Source organism: Ranitomeya variabilis, chromosome 1 (assembly GCF_051348905.1).
Source record: "Ranitomeya variabilis isolate aRanVar5 chromosome 1, aRanVar5.hap1, whole genome shotgun sequence".
NCBI classification, from domain to species: domain Eukaryota; kingdom Metazoa; phylum Chordata; class Amphibia; order Anura; family Dendrobatidae; genus Ranitomeya; species Ranitomeya variabilis.
The window spans coordinates 93,863,038-93,890,135 of NC_135232.1; the positions used below are offsets into that span (position 1 = coordinate 93,863,038).

The following is a 27,098-nucleotide window of genomic DNA, read 5'->3' on the forward strand; positions in this document are numbered from 1 at the left end:
GGAAATATTATAGCTCTCAAAATGTGGTAACGCAAAAAATACTTTTTGCAATAAAAAGCGTCTTTCAGTGTGTGACGGCTGCCAATCATAAAAATCCGCTAAAAAACCCGCTATAAAAGTAAATCAAACCCCCCCTCATCACCCCCTTAGTTAGCGAAAAATTAAAAAAATGTATTTATTTCCATTTTCCCATTAGGGCTAGGGTTAGGGCTAGGGTTAGGGCTAAGGTTAAGGCTACGGTTAGGGTTGGGGCTAAAGTTAGGGGTAGGGTTTGGATTACATTTACGGTTGGGATTAGGGTTGGGATTAGAGTTAGGGGTGTGTCAGGGTTAGAGGTGTGGTTAGGGTTACCGTTGAGATTAGGGTTAGGCGTGTGTTTGGATTAGGGTTTCAGTTATAATTGGGGGGTTTTCACTGTTTAGGCACATCAGGGGCTCTCCAAACGCGACATGACATCCGATCTCAATTCCAGCCAATTCTGCGTTGGAAAAGTAAAACAGTGCTCCTTCCCTTCCGAGCTCTCCCGTGCGCCCAAACAGGGGTTTACCCCAACATATGGGGTATCAGCGTACTCAGGACACATTGGACAACAACTTTTGGGGTCAATTTCTCCTGTTACCCTTGGGAAAATACAAAACTGGGGGCTAAAAGATAATTTTATTGGAAAAAAAGGATTTTTTATTTTCACGGCTCTGCGTTATAAACTGTAGTGAAACACTTGTGGGTTCAAAGTTCTCACAACACATCTAGATAAGTTCCTTGGGGGGTCTAGTTTCCAATATGGGGTCACTTGTGGGGGGTTTCTACTGTTTAGGTACATTAGGGGCTCTGCAAACGCAATGTGACGCCTACAGACCAATCCATCTAAGTCTGCATTCCAAATGACGCTCCTTCCCTTCCGAGCTCTGCCATGCGCTCAAACGGTGGTTCCACCCCACATATGGGGTATCAGCGTACTGAGGAAAAATTGGACAACAACTTTTGGAGTCTTATTTCAACTGCTACCCTTGGAAAAATACAAAACTGGGGGCTAAAAAATTATTTTTGTGGAAAAAAAAGGATTTTTTATTTTCACGGCTCTGCGTTATGAACTGTAGTGAAAGACTTGGGGGTTCAAAGCTCTCACAACACATCTAGATGAGTTCCTTAGGGGGTCTACTTTCCAAAATGGTGTCACTTGTGGGGGGTTTCAATGTTTAGGCACATCAGTGGCTCTCCAAACGCAACATGGCATCCCATCTCAATTCCTGTCAATTTTGCATTGAAACGTCAAACGGCGCTCCTTCCCTTCCGAGCTCTCCCATGCGCCCAAACAGTTCTTTACCTCCACATATGGGGTATCAGCTTACTCTGGACAAATTGTACAACAACTTTTGGGGTCCAATTTCCTCTCTTACCCTTGGGAAAATAAAAAATTGGGGGTGAAAAGATCATTTTTGTGAAAAAATATGATTTTTTATTTTTACGGCTCTGCATTATAAACTTCTGTGAATCACTTAATGGGTCAAAGTGCTCACCACACATCTAGATAAGTTCCTTAGGGGGTCTACTTTCCAAAATGGTGTCACTTGTGGGGGGTTTCAATGTTTAGGCACATCAGGGGCTCTCCAAACGCAACATGGCGTCCCATCTCAATTCCAGTCAATTTTGCATTGAAAAGTCAAATGGCGCTCCTTCGCTTCTGAACTCTGCCATGCGCCCAAACAGTGGTTTACCCCCACATATGGGGTATCGGCGTACTCAGGACAAATTGTACAACAACTTTTGGGGTCCATTTTCTCCTGTTACCCTTGGTAAAATAAAACAAATTGGAGCTGAAGTAAGTTTTGTGTGAAAAAAAGGTAAATGTTCATTTTTATTTAAACATTCCAAAAATTCCTGTGAAACACCTGAAGGGTTAATAAACTTATTGAATATGGTTTTGAGCACCTTGAGGGGTGCAGTTTTTAGAATGGTGTCACACTTGGTTATTTTCTGTCATATAGACCCCTCAAAATGACTTCAAATGAGATGTGGTCCGTAAAAAAAAAAATGGTGTTGTAAAAATGAGAAATTGCAGGTCAAATTTTAACCCTTATAACTCCCTAACCAAAAAAAATTTTGGTTACAAAATTGTGCTGATGTAAAGTAGACATGTGGGAAATGTTACTTATTAGGTATTTTGTGTGACATATCTCTGTGATTTAATTGCATAAAAATTCAAAGTTGGAAAATTGTGAAATTTTCCAAATTTTTGCCAAATTTCCGTTTTTTTCACAAATAAACTCAGGTAATATCAAAGAAATGTTATCACTATCATGAAGTACAATATGTCACGAGAAAACAATGTCAGAATCACCGGGATCCGTTGAAGTGTTCCAGAGTTATAACCTCATAAAGGGACAGTGGTCAGAATTGTTAAAATTGGCCCGGTCATTAACGTGCAAACCACCCTTAGGGGTAAAGGGGTTAAAATCCTGCAAGACATGCAAGATCACCCTGCTCACACCAGCACATGTCCAGGCCCACTTGAAGTTTGCCAGTGACCTTCTGGAATAATCCAGAGGAGGCATGGGTGAAGGTCATGTGGTCAGATTTGACCAAAATAGAACAGCCTCCTTCCCTCAGTAAGGGTATTTTAGATGGGTCATGGCTGGGTCTTCCACTATGAAAATGATCCGAAGCACACAGCCAGGGCAACAAAGAAGTGGCTCCATAAGAATCATTTCAAGGTCCTGGAGTGGCCTAGCCAGTCTCCAGACCTGAACCCAATGGAAAATCTTTGGAGGGAGCTGAAACTCAATGTTACCCAGTGACAGCCTCGAAGCCTAAAAGATCAGGAGAAAATCTGTAAGGAGGAGGGGGCCAAAATCCCTGCTGCAGTGTGTGCAAACTTGATCAAAAACTACAGGAAAAATTTGACCTCTGTAATTACAAACAAAGGTTTCTGTGCCAAAGTACCAAGTTCTGTATCAAATACTTATTTCATGCAATAAAATGCAAATTTATGTAAAAATCATAGTGTGATTTTCTGGATTTTTTTTTTTAGATTCCGTCTCTCACACTGGAAGAGTACCTTCTATGTTGGTGGGAAAACGTGCAAAACTGGCAGTGTACTAAATGCTCATTTTCGCCCACTGTAGGGCAGCCAAGTGATTGGCTCTGGTCCCCTGCGGGCAGCCAAGTGGGGGGGACCAAAGCAGGAAATGCTATGCTTTCCATTGCAGGATCTAATAAAAGGTATGCTAATACTTACCTGCCCTGCAGATGTGAAAAAGATGCTGTTTTGACATATCCATGGAGTCCATGTCTATATTGAGCCTGGGAGCTTTCCTGACACATATGCCAGTTGTAAAGTAAAAAACAAAATGTGAACGAGTGTGACTGCAGTGTCCGGCTGCTTGTTTCTGCCTTTTTTGCTGTTATCTGTGGTGCAGTCACAATAAGCTTATTCTGCGCACTCTGGTGCTAAAGACTAGAGATAAGCAAACGTGTTCAGAAAACGTTCGCCAATCTCAAATTTGGCATGAATGTAGCACATTCGGAGTCGTGTTCGCTTTCGTGATCAAAGTCAAAGTCGGCAAAAGTCGGTCACAGTTCGGTAAATCATGGCGTTTGCACTAATGCTTTTATATGAGTTTGGTAAGGATAGTGGTGCTGTATGATGAGCGGGGGGATGTGTTTGATGAGGGGAGGAGATGCGGAGAGGTTAACGGAGCATCTGAAAATATTACAGGAGTGGCGTGCGCTTTTTTTTTTCCACTTAACTTTGTGTGTTGATTCCGGCAACCAGTCAGGGCGCAGAAACCATCCACAAAGTCATGACACAAGGTCTTCTGTGATTGGTTGCTGACGTCACATGTCCCTGGCCATATAAAAAGCAGACATTTTGTTTTGCTGGCGCCATTTGCTCAGTGTCACAGTGCAGAGAGGTCACTCCTGTGAACTTGTCAGTGAAATAGATAGGATCCTGTCTTGTGTGAAATCGATCTTCCAGCATCGAAGTAGATAGTGCAAAAACTGTGTGTTAGACTCCAAATTGTTTGTGCTAAACCTGTGTCACACAGCACAACGTACCTGCCCTGTGTGACCAAGCCCCAACCTAACACATGGAAATGACAGCAGCGATATTGTCTTAGTCACCATGTAGTTGCCAAATGTAGATAAGCATGTTCACACGGTTTGTTAATTATTTCTTGCCATGGGGCTTTTCAAGGTGATGGTGCACTATTTTCTTTTTATTAAATATACTTTCTAGACATTTAGAAAAATTCCCTGTACTTCCATTGGTATTTTTTTTGTGTGTTTTTTTTAATTTTTGTCTTTTTTATATCCGTTATATACCGGTAGTTCCAGAGATGTGGACTTTTTCAATTAGTGCTTTCTTTTTTATCTTTACCATGGGGGCGTGGATCTTAAGATTCTCTGGGGGAGGTGCCTTATTAAGATTGTGAACCCCACCCGTTTTGTAAAAAATAAATAAAACTTTATAAAAAGGCCAATATCTCTGGAACCATATGGCAGGTTTAAAAAAGGCAAAAAAAACCCCCTGAATACTCAGGTTCACAGGAATAAAATAAATACAAAAACTGGACACTTATGACCTGGTGACAGGTCTTTTTTAAAACAGATCCCTCGCTACATTTTGCAATACAAATTGTAAGCCTTATGTAGATCTGATAGAGCAGATGAGGCTGGTGTATTTACTTTACGAATTTATGTTACAATTGCTGTATAAACCTTTGTGAAAGTTTGCCTAATATTATCCTTGCTGGATTCATAAAATGCCCAGTTTAATGCTCATTTTATTTGCTACAGCCATTCTTTAATTAAGTCAATTTATTTGTAACGTAAGTTCATCAGGTGTAAGAGATCTGTGTAATAATGTTTGGTGTTTGTATTGTGAAATCTGATGACTGATCAGCTTTGAGTTATAAAAAAACATTGTCCCTGGGACACAAACATCACAGGAGGGGCTGGGGGCATATACATCACACGAGGGGCTGGGGGCATATACATCACACGAGGGGCTGGGGGCATATACATCACAGGAGGGGCTGGGGCACATTCATCACAGGAGGGGCTGGGCACATACATCACAGGAGGGGCTGGGGCATATACATCACACGAGGGGCTGGGGGCATATACATCACACGAGGGGCTGGGGGCATATACATCACAGGAGGGGCTGGGGCACATTCATCACAGGAGGGGCTGGGCACATACATCACAGGAGGGGCTGGGGCATATACATCACAGGAGGGGCTGGGGCATATACACTCACTGGCCACTTTATTAGGTACACCTGTCCAACTTCTTGTTAACACTTAATTTCTAATCAGCCAATCACATGGCGGCAACTCAGTGCATTTAGGCATGTAGACATGGTCAAGACAATCTCCTGCAGTTCAAACCGAGCATCAGTATGGGGAAGAAAGGTGATTTGAGTGCCTTTGAACGTGGCATGGTTGTTGGTGCCAGAAGGGCTGGTCTGAGTATTTCAGAAACTGCTGATCTACTGGGATTTTCACGCACAACCATCTCTAGGGTTTACAGAGAATGGTCCGAAAAAGAAAAAAAATCCAGTGAGCGGCAGTTCTGTGGGCGGAAATGCCTTGTTGATGCCAGAGGTCAGAGGAGAATGGGCAGACTGGTTCGAGCTGATAGAAAGGCAACAGTGACTCAAATCGCCACCCGTTACAACCAAGGTAGGCCTAAGAGCATCTCTGAACGCACAGTGCGTCGAACTTTGAGGCAGATGGGCTACAGCAGCAGAAGACCACACCGGGTACCACTCCTTTCAGCTAAGAACAGGAAACTGAGGCTACAATTTGCACAAGCTCATCGAAATTGGACAGTAGAAGATTGGAAAAACGTTGCTTGGTCTGATGAGTCTCGATTTCTGCTGCAACATTCGGATGGTAGGGTCAGAATTTGGCGTAAACAACATGAAATCTTTGGGATGTGGTGGAACGGGAGATTCGCATCAGGGATGTGCAGTCGACAAATCTGCGGCAACTGTGTGATGCCATCATGTCAATATGGACCAAAATCTCTGAGGAATGCTTCCAGCACCTTGTTGAATCTATGCCACGAAGAATTGAGGCAGTTCTGAAGGCAAAAGGGGGTCCAACCCGTTACTAGCATGGTGTACCTAATAAAGTGGCCGGTGAGTGTACATCACAGGTGGGGCTGGGGCACATACATCACAGGAGGGGCTGGGGTACATACATCACAGGAGGGGCTGGGGCACATACATCACAGGAGGGGCTGGGGCATATACATCACAGGAGGGGCTAAGGCACATACATCACAGGAGGGGCTGGGGCACATACATCACAGGTGGGGCTGGGGCACATACATCACAGGAGGGGCTGGGGCACATACATCACAGGAGGGGCTGGGGAATATACATCACAGGAGGGGCTGGGGAATATACATCACAGGAGGGGCTGGGGCACATACATCACAGCAGGGGCTGGGGCACATACATCACAGGAGGGGCTGGGGCACATACATCACAGGAGGGGCTGGGGCACATACATCACAGGAGGGGCTGGGGCACATACATCACAGGAGGGGCTGGGGCACATACATCACAGGAGGGGCTGGGGCACATACATCACAGGAGGGGCTGGGGCACATACATCACAGGAGGGGCTGGGGCACATACATCACAGGAGGGGCTGGGGCACATACATCACAGGAGGGGCTGGGGCACATACATCACAGGAGGGGCTGGGGCACATACATCACAGGAGGGGCTGGGGAATATACATCACAGGAGGGGCTGGGGAATATACATCACAGGAGGGGCTGGGGCACATACATCACAGGAGGGGCTGGGGCACATACATCACAGGAGGGGCTGGGGCACATACATCACAGGAGGGGCTGGGGAATATACATCACAGGAGGGGCTGGGGCACATACATCACAGGAGGGGCTGAGGCACATACATCACAGGAGGGGCTGGGGCACATACATCACAGGAGGGGCTGGGGCACATACATCACAGGAGGGGCTGGGGCACATACATCACAGGAGGGGCTGGGGCACATACATCACAGGAGGGGCTGGGGTGCTTTCTTTGTCTTCATCTGTGGGACTGCAGTGGATTGCGAGCTGACTCCACCCACAAAGTACGTTCTGGCACTGGCCAGTGTCATGACACAATCTATCATTGCACGCACCTTGCCGTTCAGTAGTGAATGTTGCGTGCTTGTGCCGTGTATGAGGAGCAGTTGAAGGGTCAGTGTTTTGAAGGCCACTGGCAATAGCAGTGCGGTCCCCGGGAGTCTGCCTGGGGGCTGGAGAAAGGGACATTGTAGGCCACTGTTTCCACACCCTTGGTATAGGGCAATATTATGCTGCTGATTTTCCATCCGGAGTGCATTACACTAAATCTTATTCACATGTAGAATCCTTACAGACATTGACCTGCAATGCAGAATCCCAGGTTTGCAGTTTGCCAATTTGGGTTCTCTATGTGGCAGAATATTCCTGCACAATTTACGTTCCTTGCCTCCTTAAAAGCTTTGTCCAGTTAAATTACAACCTGGGAATAAGGGTATGTGCACACGTCAGGATTTCTTGCAGAAAATTCCTGAAGAAAACCGGACATTTTCTGCAAGAAATCCGCATGCTTTTTTTTTCGCGTTTTTGATGCGTTTTTTTTTTTCTCTGCGTTTTTTGTACATTTTTTTCCGGAGCTTCCCAATGCATTAAATAGCAGTAAAAACCCGAAAAATCCACAAAATTAATGAACATGATGCGTTTTTAACCGCGATGCGTTTTTTTTTTTGAGGAAATAAACGCATCATGTGCCCAAAAATTGCAGAATGCATTATAATTGATGGGATGCATGTGTATGCGTTTTTTATGCGTTTTCATAGCGAAAAAATGTGGAAAAAAAACGCGATAGAAACGCAACGTGTGCACACAGCCTAAGGCTGCTTGCTCTGCAGAATAACAAGCCTCGCATATCTTGTGGTGCCAGGTTCACTTTAATGGAACACAGGGGGTTTAGTTTGGGTTGGAGTCACCCTTATTAAATCAGTTCAAACTCGTGTCCACAGTGAGATTGATATAAAGCAAAAGTTCTTATTGAGCAGCAGTAGTAGGACTAATAACTCACCGTATGTTCGTCATACGACCCAGTCAGGATAAGTGAAAGTCAGACAATTTTTAAAGGGAACCTGTCACATCGGAAAACATTATTAACCTGTAGATATGGGGTTAATCTGCAGGTTAATAGCGTTATGAAATGCCCAGCTGCTGTACTGAAAATTAACTGTATTTCTCCTGGGAGCTGAAAGCTCCTAGTCATACAGGTGTGGCTGGACTGAGCGGTAAGCACACTACCCTACTTTGACTGACAGCCGAGCCGGCTCTGCAGCAGGTTGGAGCTGTCAGTCAGTGCAGGCCATGCTTACAGCCGCCGCTCTTAGTGCTGTGAGTGGTGACTAATTCCTCCGGCACGCCTGCAGGACTGGAAGCCGGTGGCTCCTTGGAGGAATAAAGATCATTTTCTCCCGGTGCCGCGCTCTGTGAGGCGGCCGCACAGCATTCAAACGCTATTGACCTGCAGATTAACCCTATGTCTTCAGGTTAATAGCCTAATCCAAGGTGACAGGTTCCCTTTAACAAATGCCTGCCATTCCCTTATCCTGGCTGGGGTGTAGGGAGAACATCCGGAGTTATTGCTGTAATGTTTGGAGTGTGCTCGCTTTCTTTTTTGACCCCCTTACAGCTGCTGTATGTTTGCATTTTAGTTTTACAGCAGTCGTTAACTGAGCCTTTGTTTCTTCTGTTTTGCTTCTGTGAAGTGCTGATAATAGTAGACAAGTACAATATTTAGATATTCATCTTCCAGATCTTTTCTTCTTTTAAGGTTTCTTAGAAATCGCCCGGGATTCTAAAAATCTTTCTTGGAAGTTCACCTAGTGGATATCCTGTTAAATGTTTGTTTGCTTTTCACTCTTTATAGCCACGTGCATACTGAGAAATACAAAGTGAAGCATTTCCAAAGCTTCAGGTGCTTAAGAATGGCCTTTTTGATATATTAAACGGGAAAGTGTCATCAGAAAATTACCTGTTGTTGAAATCAAGTTTTTAACTGTGTTTTCTTTTTTTTTTTAAATATACATTTTTTTAATATTCCGATGTATATAAATAAAATCCTCTGTGTTTGTAAATGTTCGTGCTGGACATTAAGGGTGTATTTCCATCTCCAATATCCTATCCCAATATGTAGTAGGTGTAATAGTAATTATATTTGCAAATACCTCTATTTAGAGAAGAAGTATACCATAGTTCTTCAGATTCTCTGTTGTTTACCCCATGTGCAGGCATTGCAGTAGCTTAGGTATCCATGGTTACGACCACTCATATAGTGACAGCTGTTAGTGGTCATAACCATGTATGTCTAAGCTACTGCATTGCCCTGCGCATGGGGTAAGCAACATAGCGAATCAGGCGAACTATACTACGTTCTAATTGGTGGTATTTGCTAATATTATTATTACACCTATTATACACTGCCCCAAAAAATTAAGGGAGCACTTAAACAACACCATGTAACTCCAAGTCCGTCACAATTCTGTGAAATCAATTTGTCCAGTTATGAAGCAACACAGATTGTGAATCCATTTATCCTGCTGTTGTGCAAATGGAACAGACAACAGGTAGAAATGATAGGCAGTTATCAAGACAAGGAGGAGAAACCAAACAATGGTCTGGTATCAAGGTTATAGACCAAACAAAAACCGTCCTAAAAAGTAGCTTTTAATTTTATACCTCTAAAAAAGCTTAAAATCACACACTTATATCGGTGAGTGGATCAGACATGGGTGCTATATATTGAAGGACCAGGTCAAAATATAGTAATTTGTGAAGATAATCTAGTGGAACAGAATACTGATACTCCGGTTCCCTACCTGGCAGCGGAGGTTGGCACCCTAGGGGAAGCGTGATGGCGCCCCCGCTCAACGTCGGTTAACCCTGTCTGACCCTAAAACGGAAATCCCTCACCAAGCCGTCAACAACACCCATTAAGTGCTTTATATTAATGAACCTACTGTAAATGTAGTTTGTAGATAATGCTGTACGTAAAACAAAGTTGTATTGTTTTATGCTTACTGTTTGAGTATTGATTGGCTATAGTGTCTTAATCAATGTCTATATTTTTATAGATGCAATATACTCTTGATGGGTCCTATCATATCCAATAGCAATCTGCCAAGAAATATACTATAAACACATCTGAAGAGAATATAATTGACAACCCCATTTGGGTATTGGACCACAGAGGTTTCAAAGGCAAATAGATATCAAATAATTGGCTGGGTACACCTCATCCCTCAATATCACCTTGGCCATAAAGTTGCGTCACTCCCAGTGAGCATAACAGACAGGTTCAGCAGCGCATTATTAGGAGTTTATAATAAACCCCACAAAAACATATGTATATTCAAATTATATCACTTAGCTTTAAGAAGACTGCGTCCCATCCCATCCATTTGCTGTTGTGCAAATGGAACAGACAAGAGGTAGAAATGATAGGCAGTTAGCAACCCCTATAGAGGAGTGGTTCTGCAGGGGGTGACTATAGACCATTTCTCTGTTCTCATCCTTTTTGGCTGCTGTTTTGGGCACTTTTGCATTTTGTCATTGCTCTCACCCCTAGAGGTACTGTGCAGTACCATGAGGTGGTGTCTACAACCCAGAAAAGTTGCACAGGTAGTGCAGCTCATCCAGGATTGCACATCAATGCGAGCTAAGGCAAGAAGGGTAGCTGTGTGTGTCAACACAGTGTCCAGAGCATGAAGCAGATACCAGGAGACATGCCAGTACACCAGAAGACATGGAGGGGCCATAGGAGGGCATCAAACCAGCATCAGGATCGCTACTTCCTCCTTTATGCAAGGAGGATTAGAAGAAGCCATGCTAGAGTCCTGCAAAATGACCTCTAGCAGGTCACTAACATCCATGTGTTTACTCATACTGTTGTAGGGAGATCATACAGGCACGTGGAGAGCACACACACTACTCTGCATCATTTCCTTGTCTTGAGGCATTTCCACTGGAGTTGGATCAGCCTGTAATTTGATTTTCCACTTTCATTTTGAGTATCATTCCAAATCCAAACCTCCATTGGGATATTCATTTTGATTTAGATTGATCACTATTATGTTTTACTAGATGGTGGCCCGATTCTAATGCATCGGGTATTCTAGAATATGTATGTCCACGTAGTATATTGCTCAGCGACGTAGTATATTGCCCAGCGACGTAGTATATTGCCCAGCGACGTAGTATATTGCCCAGCGACGTAGTATATTGCCCAGTGACGTAGTATACAGCACAGAGCCACGTACTATATTGCCCAATGACGTAGTATATTGCCCAGTGATGTAGTATATTGCACAGCAACGTAGTATACAGCACAGAGCCACATAGTATATTGCGCAGCCACATAGTATATTGGGCAGTCACGTAGTATATTGCCCAGCCACGTATGTTACAGGTTAAAAAAATAAAAAATAAACATATACTCACCTTCCGCAGGCGCGTTGTAGTTCTGTCGCCTGTGTGGGGTGCAGGCGGCAGCTTCCAGTCCCAGGGTGTGATGACGTCGTTGTCACGTGACCGTGACGTCATGGCAGGTCCTTTTCGCGCAGGCGCGCAGGACCTGTGATGACGTCTCGGTCACATGACCGTGTCGCGGTCACATGACCGTGACGTCACGGCAGGTCCTTCTCGCACAGGCGCACAGGACTTGTGATGACGTCGCGGTCACATGACCGTGACGTCATGGCAGGTCCTTTTCCCAGACCATCCTTGCCACCGGAATGTGCCGCTTACATGGACCGGCCGGAGCATCGCAAGGAGCGGTAAAGGCGGCGGAAGGTGAGTATCTAATGATTTTTTATTTTTTTAAATTATTTTTAACATTAGATGTTTTTACTATTGACGCTGCATAGGCTGCGTCAATAGTAAAAACTTGGTCACACAGGGTTAATAGCGGCGGTAACGGAGTGCGTTACCCGCGGCATAACGCGGTCCGTTACCGCCGGCATTAACCCTGTGTGAGCGGTGACCGGAGGGGTGTATGCGGGTGCAGGGCACTGAGTGCGGGGAGTAAGGAGCGGCCATTTTCTTCCGGATTGTGCGCATCGCTGATTGGTCGTGGCAATGGTCGTGGGCGTTTTGCCACGACCAATTGGCGACTTGGATTCCATGACAGACAGAGGCCGCGACCAATGAATATCCGTGACAGACAGAAGGACAGACAGACAGAAAGACGGAAGTGACCCTTAGACAATTATATAGTAGATTGTTCTCAACGCATTCCACTATGTAAGTAATAAAGGTTTGCAACTGGAATATTTCATTCAGAAATATCTAGGATACGGTATTTTAGGGTTTCTTTTATTTTTTTGAGCAGTGTATATTAGAATAGGATCTTTGAGAAATACCCCTTTAAGCTAAATATTATAATTATATCTCCTGTTCTGTACAGATCACCTTTTAGTAGTCTTCTCCTCATCATGTCTCTCTATATATAGATAAGATATGATCACACCATAGATAATAGTTTCTGGTCACAGCTCTCCTCCACCTCTTCTCTGCATAGTGACTTCTGCACAGATCAAAGAGCATGCCTATAACACTCTTGTTAGCAGTCCTTGGTTCATAGCCTGTCTATGTGTATGTTCCAAGGGGATCCTTTCAAACGAAAACTCTTTTAAATTGGTCGTCTCTTAAAGACAACTTTATTTAAAATAGAAGCTCCCTGTCCTTGACAATCGGCTGTTAACGAACGTGGTCACCTCATGAGAACAGTGGCGTTACATGGCAGACATGATAATAAGTAACTGGTGCTGCTCTTACTAAGGGACTCACAGGACCCCAGCCATGATGACATTTATATGCCCTAAATGTATGAGCAATGATATGCCTTAAAGAGACAACCACTTTTAAGTTTTTGTTTCTTTTACTGATGACTGTAATGTTTTCTGATTTGAAAGGATCAGTCTTTCTTGGTCGTTCAATACTCGGCAGTTTGCCCACAAAATTTTTTATACTCCTGACTAGAGTTAAGCAAAGTGATTGGGGCTGCCCTGGTCCTGGGTTCAGTCCTGTTCTCCTTTGCATCTCGACAAGTCTTCACTTCTGTTCCCGGCATCCAGTAAGTGACTAGGCCTTCAGCAGCGTCTTGACATTTTGGGACCAAATAAATGCAAAGTCACCCTGAATGCCGGTCTGATGATGATGGGCACAGAAGTGAAGACTCTGACATTCTGAGGCTCAGGCTCCTCCGAGACAGCAGAACCAGGGCAACATGAATCAATGTGTTCATCTCTACCTCTGACATAAATTTGATTTTTTTTTATGATCGTGATTGATAAAGAAGTCCTTCATTTCTTAAGTGTTGCAGTTTACTTACGGTATATGTTTCTTACATTTGTTCCCATTTATTTATTTTATTTTTTTTTGCTATATTTCCTCTAGCGAAGAATTGCGAAAAGAAGCACGTCAGCTACAACGAGAACTCAACGCAGCCAAAAGAAAAAGGGAAGATGAGGCAAAAGAATCTGAAAAGGCAAAGGAAGCAAAAGAGGGTAAACTACTTTTTGTTGTATAAATTTAAAGAGTGGCCACTACTTTATTTATTTTTTTTTTTTTATGGCAATGGTGCCTGGTGTTGCACCCCCAACATTCACTATCGTAAAGTCATCAGTATGTGACTGTTGGTGGTGTGACACCCGGCATCCATGATGATCAGCTGTTAGCAGCTGCGTCCGAAAGTTCTCAGATGCTGCTGGAGCACGGTAGCTGTGGCAGAACTATGGTGGCCAAAAGTTCTCTGATGCTGCTGGAGCACGGTAGCTGTGGCAGAACTATGGTGGCCAAAAGTTCTCTGATGCTGCTGGAGCACGGTAGCTGTGGCAGAACTATGGTGGCCAAAAGTTCTCAGATGCTGCTAGAGCACGGTAGCTGTGGCAGAACTATGGTGGCCGCACACGTCAGTAGGCCCTGCCCACATGTCAGTAGGCCCTGCCCACATGTTAGTAGATGTTGCGCACGTGTCAGTATGCGTTGCGCACATGTCAGTAGGCCCTGCCCACATGTCAGTAGGCCCTGCCCACATGTCAGTAGGCCCTGCCCACATCTGTCTGTTTCTTTATCTAATCCCAGACAGACTTGATGATGATAAAAATCAGCCATGTTATCTCTTCCTCTACTTACAGATATAGGGCTAATCTGCAGGTAAATATATAAATCGTGTGTTTGATCCTTGATTTGACACACACACAAACACACACTGTAGAGGAGGCTGTCAATCAAAGCACCAAGGAGTGATTGCAACGTGTGCACTTTATAGTGGCTGTAATCTCTCCCTGAACCGCCCCAATCACTGGAAGCGAGGGTATGAAGGGTGAATAAAACTCCCATTTTCTCCAAGCCGACACATTTCCAGTAATCTGGCTACCCAGGGTGTTAAAAGCTGTTTACCTGCAGATAAACCCTATGTCTGCAGGTAAAAAGCGTTTCTCGATGTGACAGGTTAATGACATTAGCTGTACATTTAGGCTGAGTTCACACGTAGCAGAATTGCCGTGGAAATTTCCGCGGCAATTCTGCGCCTCCTGCCGCGGGTATATCGCATGCAGAATTTGCATGCATATACCCGCAGAAAACTAGCGTTTTGCAAGCATAATTAGCTTGCAGAGTGCTAGCGTTTTCCAAGCGATCTGTAGCATCGCTTGGAAAACTGTTTGACAGGTTGGTCACACTTGTCAAACATAGTGTTTGACAAGTGTGACCAACTTTTTACTATAGATGCAGCCTATGCAGCATCTATAGTAAAAGATAGAATGTTAAAAATAATAAAAAAAATAAAAAAAAAGGTTATACTCACCTGCAGACCTCAGCGGCGTCCGTTCCTAATGCTGTGTGTTCAGGACCTTCCATTGACGTAGCGATCACGTGACCGCGACGTCATCGCAGGTCCTTCACACACACCTCGGAAGCCTCTGAGAAGGTCGGGCCGCCAGAAGGTGAGTATATCGCTATTTTTTATTTTAATTCTTTATTTTTTACCACTTATATGGTGCCCAGTCCGTGGAGGAGAGTCTCCTCTCCTCCACCCTGGGTACCAACCGCACTTGATCTGCTTACTTACCGCATGGTGTGCACAGCCCCGTGCGGGAAGTAAGGAGATCAATGCACTCCTATGTGTGCAGAATCGCCGCGATTCCGCAATTTTAATGAACATGTTGCGTTTTTTCTGGATTGCGATTCCGCTCAGGAAAAAGATGCAGCATGTGCACAAAAAATGCGGATTGCAATCTGTTACATAGGATGCTTAATGTTAGCGTTTTTTTCGCGGTTTTATAGCGTTTTTATAGCGAAAAACTGCAAAAAATCTGCTACGTGTGCACACAGCCTTAGGGTGGTTGTTCTGCTACAGAATAGATTTGTTATTTAATGGATAACTCTCTGCCTTTGTGCAGGTGTGCCTTGATGAATTGATGATTTAAAGGCTAAGATTGGTCACCTTGAATATTGATGTGATTTAGATCTTCTCACTTTGAGTTTTGTTAATCGGATATTATCACATTTTTTTAAAGCATTTTTACTTTGCAGTGTTTTTTTCCACAAATGCTTAAATGCAGTAAAAATATGATTATTTATTTTTATTTTCCATGTAGCTCTCTATATGAAAAAAAAATCTAAAATCTTGCATTTTTCTCTTTGACAACTGAGCATCAAAATTCATATATACCTTTATAGGAGTGATGAGGAGGATTTAGTGGTGGGACTTATCACTCCCACTCCCTCTCTAGCACAGGTAGTACTGGAGGCTTAGCCACTTCTGCTTAGTGACATTGCCTCATTACAGACACAGAGAAGGCTGAAGGAAAAGCTTCAGAGAGGGACACGGCCTCCAGACTGATGTGTTTCTAAGAAAGTTATGCACAGCGGTTAAATGTGCTAAATGTTGCTAGAGGACCAAGCCCGCATACATCCCTGGCAGCGTGAGTCACAGGTGTGATGTATTAGTTAGCGCCTAGCCGGGCAAGTCTTTGTTGTTTTTTGGTTGCTTTACTGTTTGCTACATTTCAGCTGAAAATAAAACCCTATGTTTTACTGATATGGACTGTCTGCCACGCTGCCCTACATCGCCCCTACATCGCCCCTAGCGCGTTACAATAGATATACGCCTTATACATACAAATCTCACAAAGGATCCACCATTCACAATAGTTGATGGTCACTGGTCCCCACTTTAAAGAACAAAAAAAAATCTCTCATTCAAGTCAATGGGGGGAATTTATCATGCGTTTTACATTTGCTTTGTGGCACAAAAAAGCCATGAATTTTTGCTAAAGCTACGTTAACTTTGAAATTTGAACCGGCATTGTTATTATGAGTGGCAGACTCGTGCCCAACATCGGGGGGCAGCAAGTATAATTACCGGACGATATTTGTCATTGGATATGTTGTACATCTATACCAGGTCACAAAGCGCCCGTCTTAATTCAGAGGGAAATTTGTCAGATCTTTCTGATGGGGTTTGTGGTGTACGAAAACAGTTGAAAAAAAAATTCTCTAATTTAATTTAAAAAAAAAAAACAATATAGTTAATTGTTGCCTGGAGCTCATACAATGTTCTGTGAACAGAGTCTTAAACACTTTATATGCAGAAGGGAAAAGCAGTTTAATAACATTTGTCATTTTAAAGCACCACTCAAGCATTTTGTTTTTTTTTCAGCGCTGGAGTGGTGCTTTAAATAAAAGCCCCCTGCTTCTGGTCACATACTCTCCAGCGTCTTCACCATTTTTCGGCACCTCTCCGGTTCCGCCGCGCCATCTTGTGCCCTTAACTTCTGACTTCCAGTCACAAGCTCTCAATACAAGTCATTTGAGAACTAGAATAAGACCAGAACAAGGCTCTCATACGCTTGTATTGAAAGTGTCCTCCGCGCAGCTCCATGGTCACTTTTCGCCAGAGACCGACAGAGGCGACGCTGGAAAACGATGAAGGTGGCGGCAGGTGACTGAGATAGGGGAATTATATTTAAAGCACCACTCCAGCAGTGCAATAAGAAAATAAAAACAGCTGGAGTGGAGCTTTTAGCTTGAAATTTACATTGGTGCATAGGCATTTTAAAACCCCGATGCACCGTGCACTTAGACAGGCGGATATTAAAGGGGCTGTTTTACCAGTTGCCATCACCAGAAAAGTTGGGGCTAGCCATAGTTTTTAGGCCACATTCTGTATTTCGTCAGTATTTTACATCCGTATTTGTAAGCCCAAACCAGGAGTGGGTGATAAATGCAGAAGTGGTGACGTTTTTTTTTTTTTTTGTTCCACTCTTAATTTTGTCTTACAAATACTGATGTAAAATACTGAGCAAATACTGAAGGTGGCCGTACTCTGTAGCTACCAGCCCCACATCAGTGTAGTGTGGTATGCCTAGCTTTTGGCTGCATTTAAACAGCTCCATCATGGCCGGTAAATGGTTGGCTACTAGTGATGAGCGAGTATGCTCGTTACTCGAGATTTCCGAGCATGCTCAGGTGTATTTTGGGCATGCAGCTGCATGATTTGCGGCTGTTAGACAACCTGAAAACATGCAGGGATTGCCTGTATGTTAGCGAATCCCCACATGTATTCAGGCTGTCTAGCAGCTGCAAATCATGCAGATGCGGGAACTCAAACATAATATACGAGCACGCTCAAAATACTCGGAGAACACCTGAGCATGCTCGGAAATCTCGAGTATCAAGCACACTCGGTCATCACTATTGGCTACACATAAGCCGATTGCCCGACGTTTAATAGCCTTGTTAGACAGGCCGATCGCACTCTGTGGTTAGTACAAGATGTATAGAATATTTTTGTTCTCTGCACCACATGTCCTGTTTACAAAGGACAAAGTGCTGCCGAGTGATTATCCTTAAGCCAACTTTATAATCCTTTCACCCAACGATTGAGCGTTTTGCCCTTTTGTCGGGTGATTGCCAGCCTGTTTTGACCGATAATCGAGAAGCGATTGTTCCTAGGAATGCTCATTCCACGCTATCGTTCAGTGTAAACAGGCCCTTACTCTGACGTCGTTTTGTCTCTGCCTTTATTCATAAATGGATACAATGGCATTCGTTTTGATTTATCACTTTATTTTCTTTCCTGCAGTATCTATCCCATCTGCATCTGACCTGTAACATTAAGTTACTTGTATTTCTGCTAATAACTCCCTGGAATTTCTTGCTATTTTTGTTTTCTCAGAAGGATAATATTTTCAGATTGAATACTCCGTCCCGAATACTTGGCCTTGACATTTTGTTTTGTAGCAGAGTAAATAGTCACGATTATATATAACTTGCACCATAAATTCTTTTATAGCACCTGGTTTTAATGAGAAAATAACTTCCTTTTTACTTTTTTATAACACATGCTAATAAGTTAAAGGCGTTGTGTCCGCAAAGTCGTTGTTGGCATATTACTGGTCCAATGTATGGACAAAATCATTGGCATACATATATCGTTGAATTCAGGGTTTTCATTCAGTCCCATCACCCCCGGTGTACAGCATCCGGCCCCTCGACGTGCCGCACTGCGTAACACTTGTGACAGAATGGCTCATGGTAAAGATCTCTGTGAAGCCAGCGCAGTCCTGTAATAGGACCTCATCAAGTCAGTTGTTGACATGTATTCTCCCAGAAATATTCTACGATCAATTTCAAGTGCTATTATTGAAAGTGGAAGCCTTCACTGTCCACAGAAACTCCGCCATGAAGTGGAGACCACGTAAAATTAGACAGCGGGGTCACTAAGGGCGCATAAAAGTCAACAATGCTAATCTCCACACTCTCCACACTTCCTCTGGCATTAACATTAGTCCAAAGCTGTCTGCCGAGAGCTTCATGGCATGGGTCTCCATGGCTGAGCAGCTGCATGCTGGTCTTACATCACCAAGCACAAGCGTCTTTTCTAGTAGTGTAATACCACTACTTTTCTTTGGAGCAGTGGAAACATGTTCTGGGTAGATGTGAATGATGAGTGAGGTTAAATTTGGCATATGCCCAGAGAACATTGCCTGCCTGCATTGTGTAAAGTTTGGTGTGGAGGGATAATATTACAGGGTTGTATTTCAGGGATTGGACTAGGTCCATTAGTTCCAGTGAAGTTAAATCTTAACGTTTCGACATACAAGACATTTTTATTGAACTCTTTGTGGAAGACCCTTTTATTTTCCATCATGACTGTACCCAATGCACAAAGGGAGATCTCTAAAGACATGGATGAGTTTTCGTGTGGAAAAACTTGACTAGCACAAAGCTCTGACCTCAACCCTAAGCTTTTAGATACACTAGAACAGAGATTGACTCGAGTATGCATTGTTCCCTATTCCCTATTCTGGTATTCGTGGCTCCTTATCCCCATCCTTGTCTGCATGGCTCCTTATTCCTATCCTTGTATGCATGGCTCCTTATTCCCATCCTTGTCTGTATGGCTCCTTATCCCCATCCTTGTCTGCATGGCTCCTTATCCCCATCCTTGTCTGCATGGCTCCTTATCCCCATCCTTGTTTGCATGGCTCCTTATCCCCATCCTTGTTTGCATGGCTCCTTATCCCCATCCTTGTCTGCATGGCTCCTTATTCCTATCCTTGTATGCATGGCTCCTTATTCCCATCCTTGTCTGTATGGCTCCTTATCCCCATGCTTGTCTGCATGGCTCCTTATCCCCATCCTTGTCTGCATGGCTCCTTATTACCATCCTTGTCTGCATGGCTCCTTATCCCCATCCTTGTCTGCATGGCTCCTTATTCCTATCCTTGTATGCATGGCTCCTTATTCCCATCCTTGTCTGTATGGCTCCTTATCCCCATGCTTGTCTGCATGGCTCCTTATCCCCATCCTTGTCTGCATGGCTCCTTATTACCATCCTTGTCTGCATGGCTCCTTATCCCCATCCTTGTCTGCATGGCTCCTTATTCCTATCCTTGTCTGCATGGCTCCTTATTCCCATCCTTGTCTGTATGGCTCCTTATTCCCATCCTTGTCTGTATGGCTCCTGATCCCCATCCTTGTCTGCATGGCTCCTTATCCCCATCCTTGTCTGCATGGCCCCTTATTCCCATCCTTGTATGCATGGCCCCTTATTTCCATTCTTGTATGCATGGCTCCCTTATCCCCATCCTTGTCTGCATGGCTCCTTATTCCTATCCTTGTATGCATGGCTCCTTATTCCCATCCTTGTCTGTATGGCTCCTGATCCCCATCCTTGTCTGCATGGCTCCTTATCCCCTTCCTTGTCTGCATGGCTCCTTATTACCATCCTTGTCTGCATGGCTCATTATCCCCATCCTTGTCTGCATGGCTCCTTATTCCTATCCTTGTATGCATGGCTCCTTATTCCCATCCTTGTCTGTATGGCTCCTTATTCTCATCCTTGTCTGTATGGCTCCTTATCCCCATCCTTGTCTTCATGGCCCCTTATTCCCACCCTTGTCTGTATGGCTCCTTATTCCCATTCTTGTATGCATGGCTTCTTATTCCCATCCTTGTATGCATGGCTCCCTTATCCCCATCCTTGTCTGCATGGCCCCTTATTCCCATCCTTGTATGCATGGCTCCCTTATTCCCATCCTTGTCCGCATGGCTCCCTTATTCCCATCCTTGTCCGCATGGCTCCCTTATTCCCATCCTTGTATGCATGGCTCCTTATTCCCACCCTTGTCTGTATGGCTCCTTACTCCCACCCTTGTCCTCATGTCTCCTTATTCCTATCCTTGTCTGCATGGCTCCTCATCCCCATCCTTGTCTGCATGGCTCCTCATCCCCATCTTTTCTTTGTATGTGTGTGTGTGTGTGTGTGTATATATATATATATACTAGACTGTGGCCCGATTCTAACGCATCGGGTATTCTAGAATATGCATGTCCCCGTAGTATATGGACAATGATGATTCCAGAATTCGCGGCAGACTGTGCCCGTCGCTGATTGGTCGAGGCAACCTTTATGACATCATCGTCGCCATGGCAACCATTATGACATCTACGTCGATACTGTGCCCGTCGCTGATTGGTCGAGGCCTGGCTGCCTCGACCAATCAGAGACGCGGGATTTCCATTATGACATCATCGTCGCCATGCTGTGCCCGTCTCTGATTGGGGATTTCCAGGACAGACAGACAGACAGACAGACAGACAGAAAGACAGACAGACAGACGGAAAAACCCTTAGACAATTATAGATATACTAGACTGTGGCCCGATTCTAAAGCATCGGGTATTCTAGAATATGCATGTCCCCGTAGTATATGGACAATGATGATTCCAGAATTCGCGGCAGACTGTGCCCGTCGCTGATTGGTCGAGGCAACCTTTATGACATCATCGTCGCCATGGCAACCATTATGACATCTACGTCGATACTGTGCCCGTCGCTGATTGGTCGAGGCCTGGCGGCCTCGACCAATCAGAGACGTGGGATTTCCATTATGACATCATCGTCGCCATGCTGTGCCCGTCTCTGATTGGTCGTGGCCGCCAGGCCTCGACCAATCAGAGACGTGGGATTTCCAAGACAGACAGACAGAAAGACAGACAGACAGACAGACGGAAAAACCCTTAGACAATTATAGATATAGATATATATATATATATATATATATATATATATATATATATATATATATATCATAGCGACTGGCCATGAGATTAATGGGCGGTATGTATCGCAGAGGTGGGTGGCCCTGTGATGGAAGCCTGGGTATGTTTTGCTCAAGCAGATCTACTGCTGAGGGATCTGTTTACATTGGGAAGGCTTCCAGGTGATTGGAGAGATGGGTGGGTCCAGTCACCTACAAACCCACCCAAAGAGGTGTATCTGAACACCTAAGATGGTTTTGTGTTGAGGGGACCTGTGGTGATGTCACGCTCACTTGACTGGCCATGTGACAGGTACCTGGGTGTGGTTACACCTATGTAAAGGAGGTGTGTGTAGCACATGGGTGAGTGTTTGGGAGTCTGTCAGGGTGGACACACTTCCATGTGTCCTGGCTGGACACTGCAAAGTGGCCTGTGTGTTGGACGGTTCCACGTGGGGACAGACGTCCTGAACAGCACACAGAGACCATATCTAGGCTGGAGAGCCTACGTGCTGGACATAGCACAGTCTGTGTGCCCACAGACCTGAGAGAGCGGAGCTCTACTATGGAGATTGAGGATTCATCTGTCTGACGTAAGACTGTTTACCTGTTGTTCATGTTGCTATGTGGCTTATGGAGCAATAAACCCTGTGAACTTTTAATGGAACGTGTCTCCTGAGTGTCACCCGCCGCACCTGAGCGAGTACAACCCCTACAATATATATATATATATATATATATATATATATATATATATATATATATCCTACTTACCTTCCCAGTGTGCCCTCACATTATCTCGTTCCGGTGCCAGCAGTTCCTGCGGCCTTGCAATCACGTGTCCTCGTTCATCAAGGTAATGAATATTCACCTCTCTCCAGCCCATGGGAGTGAAGAGAGGTGAATATTGGTTACCTTAATGAGCAGGCACCGGTGAGAGCCCGGAAGCTGGCGGCTGCGGATGTAACTGTGCGCACACCATGAGAGAAATGAGTATTCATTGTCAATGCAGTGAATATTAATTTATCTTTAGCAGTGGGCACAGGCTTTAGCTGCAGCCGCCGGCTCGTACCTCCTCTGACCCGCTGCTCCCCCTTCCCCGCCATAAACTGGGACAATGACTCGTGTATAAGCCAAGGGGGTATTTGTGCCGAAATGTGCTGAGAAACTCAGCTTATACACGAGTATATACGGTACTCAATGTGCTTGAAATCTTATTCACTTTGTTGATACTGTAAACCGCTGCGTGTGAACAAGGCCTTACACTGTACATGGATGCTCTCTTCACACCCTAGCATCTCTACCCATGGTAGTGCCATTTCTTGTAAGCCTTGTATAAAAATGTTAAGTCACGTAAATATAGTTTTGGTGTAAATTGACTGCTTTGCTTTGCTGGAATTTTGTCATTGAGCGGGAAATAAATGCTGAAAGACGCTAATGAAAAGCTGCAGAATTGATCAGAAGACCTCCTGTTCTCGTGATGGTGCCCAGCGATTCCCCAGGTTTGCTTCTGTTTCTCTCGGTGCTAATTTCTCGTGGAGAAATGAAGCCTGGAACATATACCCTTGCTCTCAGCGGATAAAAGGTTAGATGTCTACATTGCTGATCATTTCTGGTCTCTTCATTCGAGTGGGTGGTTTCAGTCTCTGCCAAGCTGCTGTCAAGACCGTTCTTTAAATAAGTTCTTTTTGCTTTTATGCGACATTTACTGTAGTGTTGCCAGAAATGACATCAAACACATCATTCATTTAAGCACCAAATTTCCTCAACATCTTGTAGCACTTAATCAAATATTTGAAAAGATATCGTTCTCTTCACGGCTTTTCCAGTGTGAACCTGTGAATGTGTTACAAGCCGGGTCACTCTAGGCGAGGCTAATCTGCTTCTTATGATTAATTGCTGCGCTTTGGAGACTTCTAGTAGCTGCTTCGGGTACCGACAACTCTTGTACTTTTTGATTATTTTGATGCATTTTTTTTCTATGAGAGCACATCAAGATTGCAACTGGAAACTTTCCGGACTTCACACGTTATTTCACTGTTGCTTCTGATTAATTACAACTTGCTCAGTCAGACTGTCTCAAAATTAAAATGACAGAAGAACTAGGGTTTCCTAAATGGAGACCGAAAACAAGTATTATTCCTCAAGTATTTTGTTTTATTTCTTTTATTTGATTTATTATTTTTATTTGTTTTTTAGCCTTTTTCTTAAATGAATTTTCATCTTTTAACACCAAGCATATTTTGGGTCTATAACGTTGTACTGACTGATTTCTTAACCCCTTCACCCCCAAGGGTGGTTTGCACGTTAATGACCGGGCCAATTTTTACAATTCTGACCACTGTCCCTTTATGAGGCTATAACTCTGGAACGCTTTGACGGATCTTGGCGATTCTGACATTGTTTTCTCGTGACATATTGTACTTCATGTTAGTGGTAAAATTTATTCGATATAACTTGCGTTTATTTGTGAAAAAAATGGAAATTTGGCGAAAATTTTGAAAATTTTGCAATTTTCCAACTTTGAATTTTTATGCCCTTAAATCACAGACATATGTCACGCAAAATACTAAATAAGTAACATTTCCCACATGTCTACTTTACATCAGTACAATTTTGGAACCAAAATTTTTTTTTGTGACGGAGTTATAAGGGTTAAAAGTTGACCAGCAATTTCTCATTTTTACAACACCATTTTTTTTTAGGGACCACATCTCATTTGAAGTCATTTTGAGGGGTCTATATGATAGAAAATAACCAAGTGTGACACCATTCTAAAAACTGCACCCCTCAAGGTGCTCAAAACCACATTCAAGAAGTTTATTAACCCTTCAGGTGTTTCACAGGAATTTTTGGAATGTTTAAATAAAAATGAACATTTAACTTTTTTTCACACAAAATTTATTTCAGCTCCAATTTGTTTTATTTTACCAAGGGTAACAGGAGAAAATGGACCCCCAAAGTTGTTGTACAATTTGTCCTGAGTACGCTGATACCCCATATGTGGGGGTAAACCACTGTTTGGGCGTATGGCAGAGCTCGGAAGGAAAGGAGCGCCATTTGACTTTTCAATGCAAAATTGACTGGAATTGAGATGGGACGCCATGTTGCGTTTGGAGAGCCCCTGATGTGCCTAAACACTGAAAACCCCTACAAGTGACACCATTTTGGAAAGTAGACCCCCTAAGGAACTTATCTTGATGTGTGGTGAGCACTTTGACCCACCAAGTGCTTCACAGAAGTTTATAATGCAGAGCCGTAAAAATAAAAAATCATATTTTTTCACAAAAATGATCTTTTTGCCCCCAATTTTTTATTTTCCCAAGGGTAAGAGAGGAAATTGGACCCCAAAAAATGTTGTGCAATTTGTCCTGAGTACGCTGATACCCCATATGTGGGTGTAAACCATTGTTTGGGCGCATGGCAGAGCTTGGAAGGGAAGGAGCGCCATTTGACTTTTCAATGCAAAATTGACTGGAATTGAGATGGGACGCCATGTTGCGTTTGGAGAGCCCCTGATGTGCCTAAACATTGAAACTCCCTACAAGTGACACCATTTTGGAAAGTAGACCCCCTAAGGAACTTATCTAGATGTGTGGTGAGCACTTTGACCCACCAAGTGCTTCACAGAAGTTTATAATGCAGAGCCGTAAAAATAAAAAATCATATTTTTTCACAAAAATGATCTTTTTGCCCCCAATTTTTTATTTTCCCAAGGGTAAGAGAAGAAATTGGACCCCAAAAAATGTTGTGCAATTTGTCCTGAGTACGATGATACCCCATATGTGGGTGTAAACTGTTATGGTTTCCAATGGCAAGGAAACATCAGAAGCATAGAATAAACGGACAAGCTCTCGGGTGATGGAAACTAGAGCTGACCGCGATGCTACACCTACACACCACACTAGAAGTAGCCAGGGGGCATTCCTGCGTTGTCTCTAGATGCCGCGCGCCAGCCGGAGAACTAACTACCCCTGGTAGAAGAAAACACAGTCCTGGCTTGCCTCCAGAGAATGTCCCCACAGGAGATAGCAGCCCCCCACATATAATAACGGTGAGAGCAGATGAAAAGACACACGTAGTATGAAAGCAGATTTAGCACAGAGAGGCCCGCTAACTAAATAGCAGAAAGATACAACAGAGGACTTCGCGGTCAGCTGCAAAACCCTTCAAAACACCATCCTGAAATTACCTTAACTCATGTGACAACTCATGCCACTGGAGTGGTAATTTCAGCCCAACAAGAGCTTCCAGCTGCAGAGATTCACATAAGTGCAAACTGGACAAAACATACAAAAATAGACTTAAGGACTAAAGTGTCCAACTTAGCTGAGCAGAAAACTGGGAGCAGGAACATGCAACAGAATCACTCTGGATACATTGATGGCCAGCATTAGAATGACTGAGGAGCAAGGTTAAATAGGATACTCCACATCCTGATAGGAACAGGTGAACTGAAAAGGCAAAGCTTGCAGGACACCAGTACCACAAGAGACCACCGGGGGAGCCCACGAACCGAATCACAACAGTACCCCCCCCTTAAGGAGGGGGCACCGAACCCTCACAAGAACCACCAGGGCGATCTGGATGAGCCCTATGAAAGGCACGGACCAAATCAGAAGCATGAACATCAGAAGCTGTAACCCAAGAATTATCCTCTTGACCGTAGCCCTTCCATTTCACCAGATATTGAAGTCTCCGTCTGGAAACACGGGAGTCCAAGATTTTCTCCACCACGTACTCCAATTCACCCTCAACCAGCACAGGAGCAGGAGGCTCAACAGAAGGCACAAGTGGTACCTCATACCTCCGCAACAATGACCGATGGAAGACATTATGGATAGCAAAGGACGCTGGGAGGTCCAAACGAAAAGACACAGGGTTAAGAATTTCCAAAATCTTATAAGGACCGATGAACCGAGGCTTAAACTTAGGAGAAGAGACCCTCATAGGGACAAAACGGGAGGACAACCACACCAAGTCCCCAACACGAAGACGAGGACCAACACGACGATGGCGATTAGCAAAACGTTGAGTCTTCTCCTGGGACAACTCCAAATTGTCCACCACCTGCCCCCAAATACGATGCAACCTATCCACCATGGTATCCACTCCAGGACAATCCGAAGACTCCACCTGACCAGATGAAAAACGAGGATGGAACCCTGAATTGCAAAAGAAAGGGGAGACCAAAGTGGCAGAACTGGCCCGATTATTAAGGGCAAACTCAGCCAACGGCAAAAAGGAGACCCAGTCATCCTGATCAGCAGACACGAAACACCTCAAATAAGTCTCCAAGGTCTGATTAGTACGTTCCGTCTGGCCATTTGTCTGGGGATGAAACGCAGACGAAAAAGACAAATCAATGCCCATCCTGGCACAAAACGCCCGCCAAAATCTGGACACAAACTGGGATCCCCTGTCGGAAACGATATTCTCCGGAATACCA

General features: G+C 44.1%; 1 protein-coding gene across 1 annotated transcript in view; it reads left to right on the top strand.

Annotated features, from left to right (window-relative positions):
* Positions 1-27,098, top strand: part of CWC27 (CWC27 spliceosome associated cyclophilin) — a 270,523-nt gene that overhangs the window by 117,158 nt on the left and 126,267 nt on the right. The window contains exon 11 of the mRNA XM_077286145.1: positions 13,495-13,604. Within this exon, the coding sequence (XP_077142260.1) occupies positions 13,495-13,604 (110 nt within the window). The remainder of the gene's footprint in view (positions 1-13,494; positions 13,605-27,098) is intronic.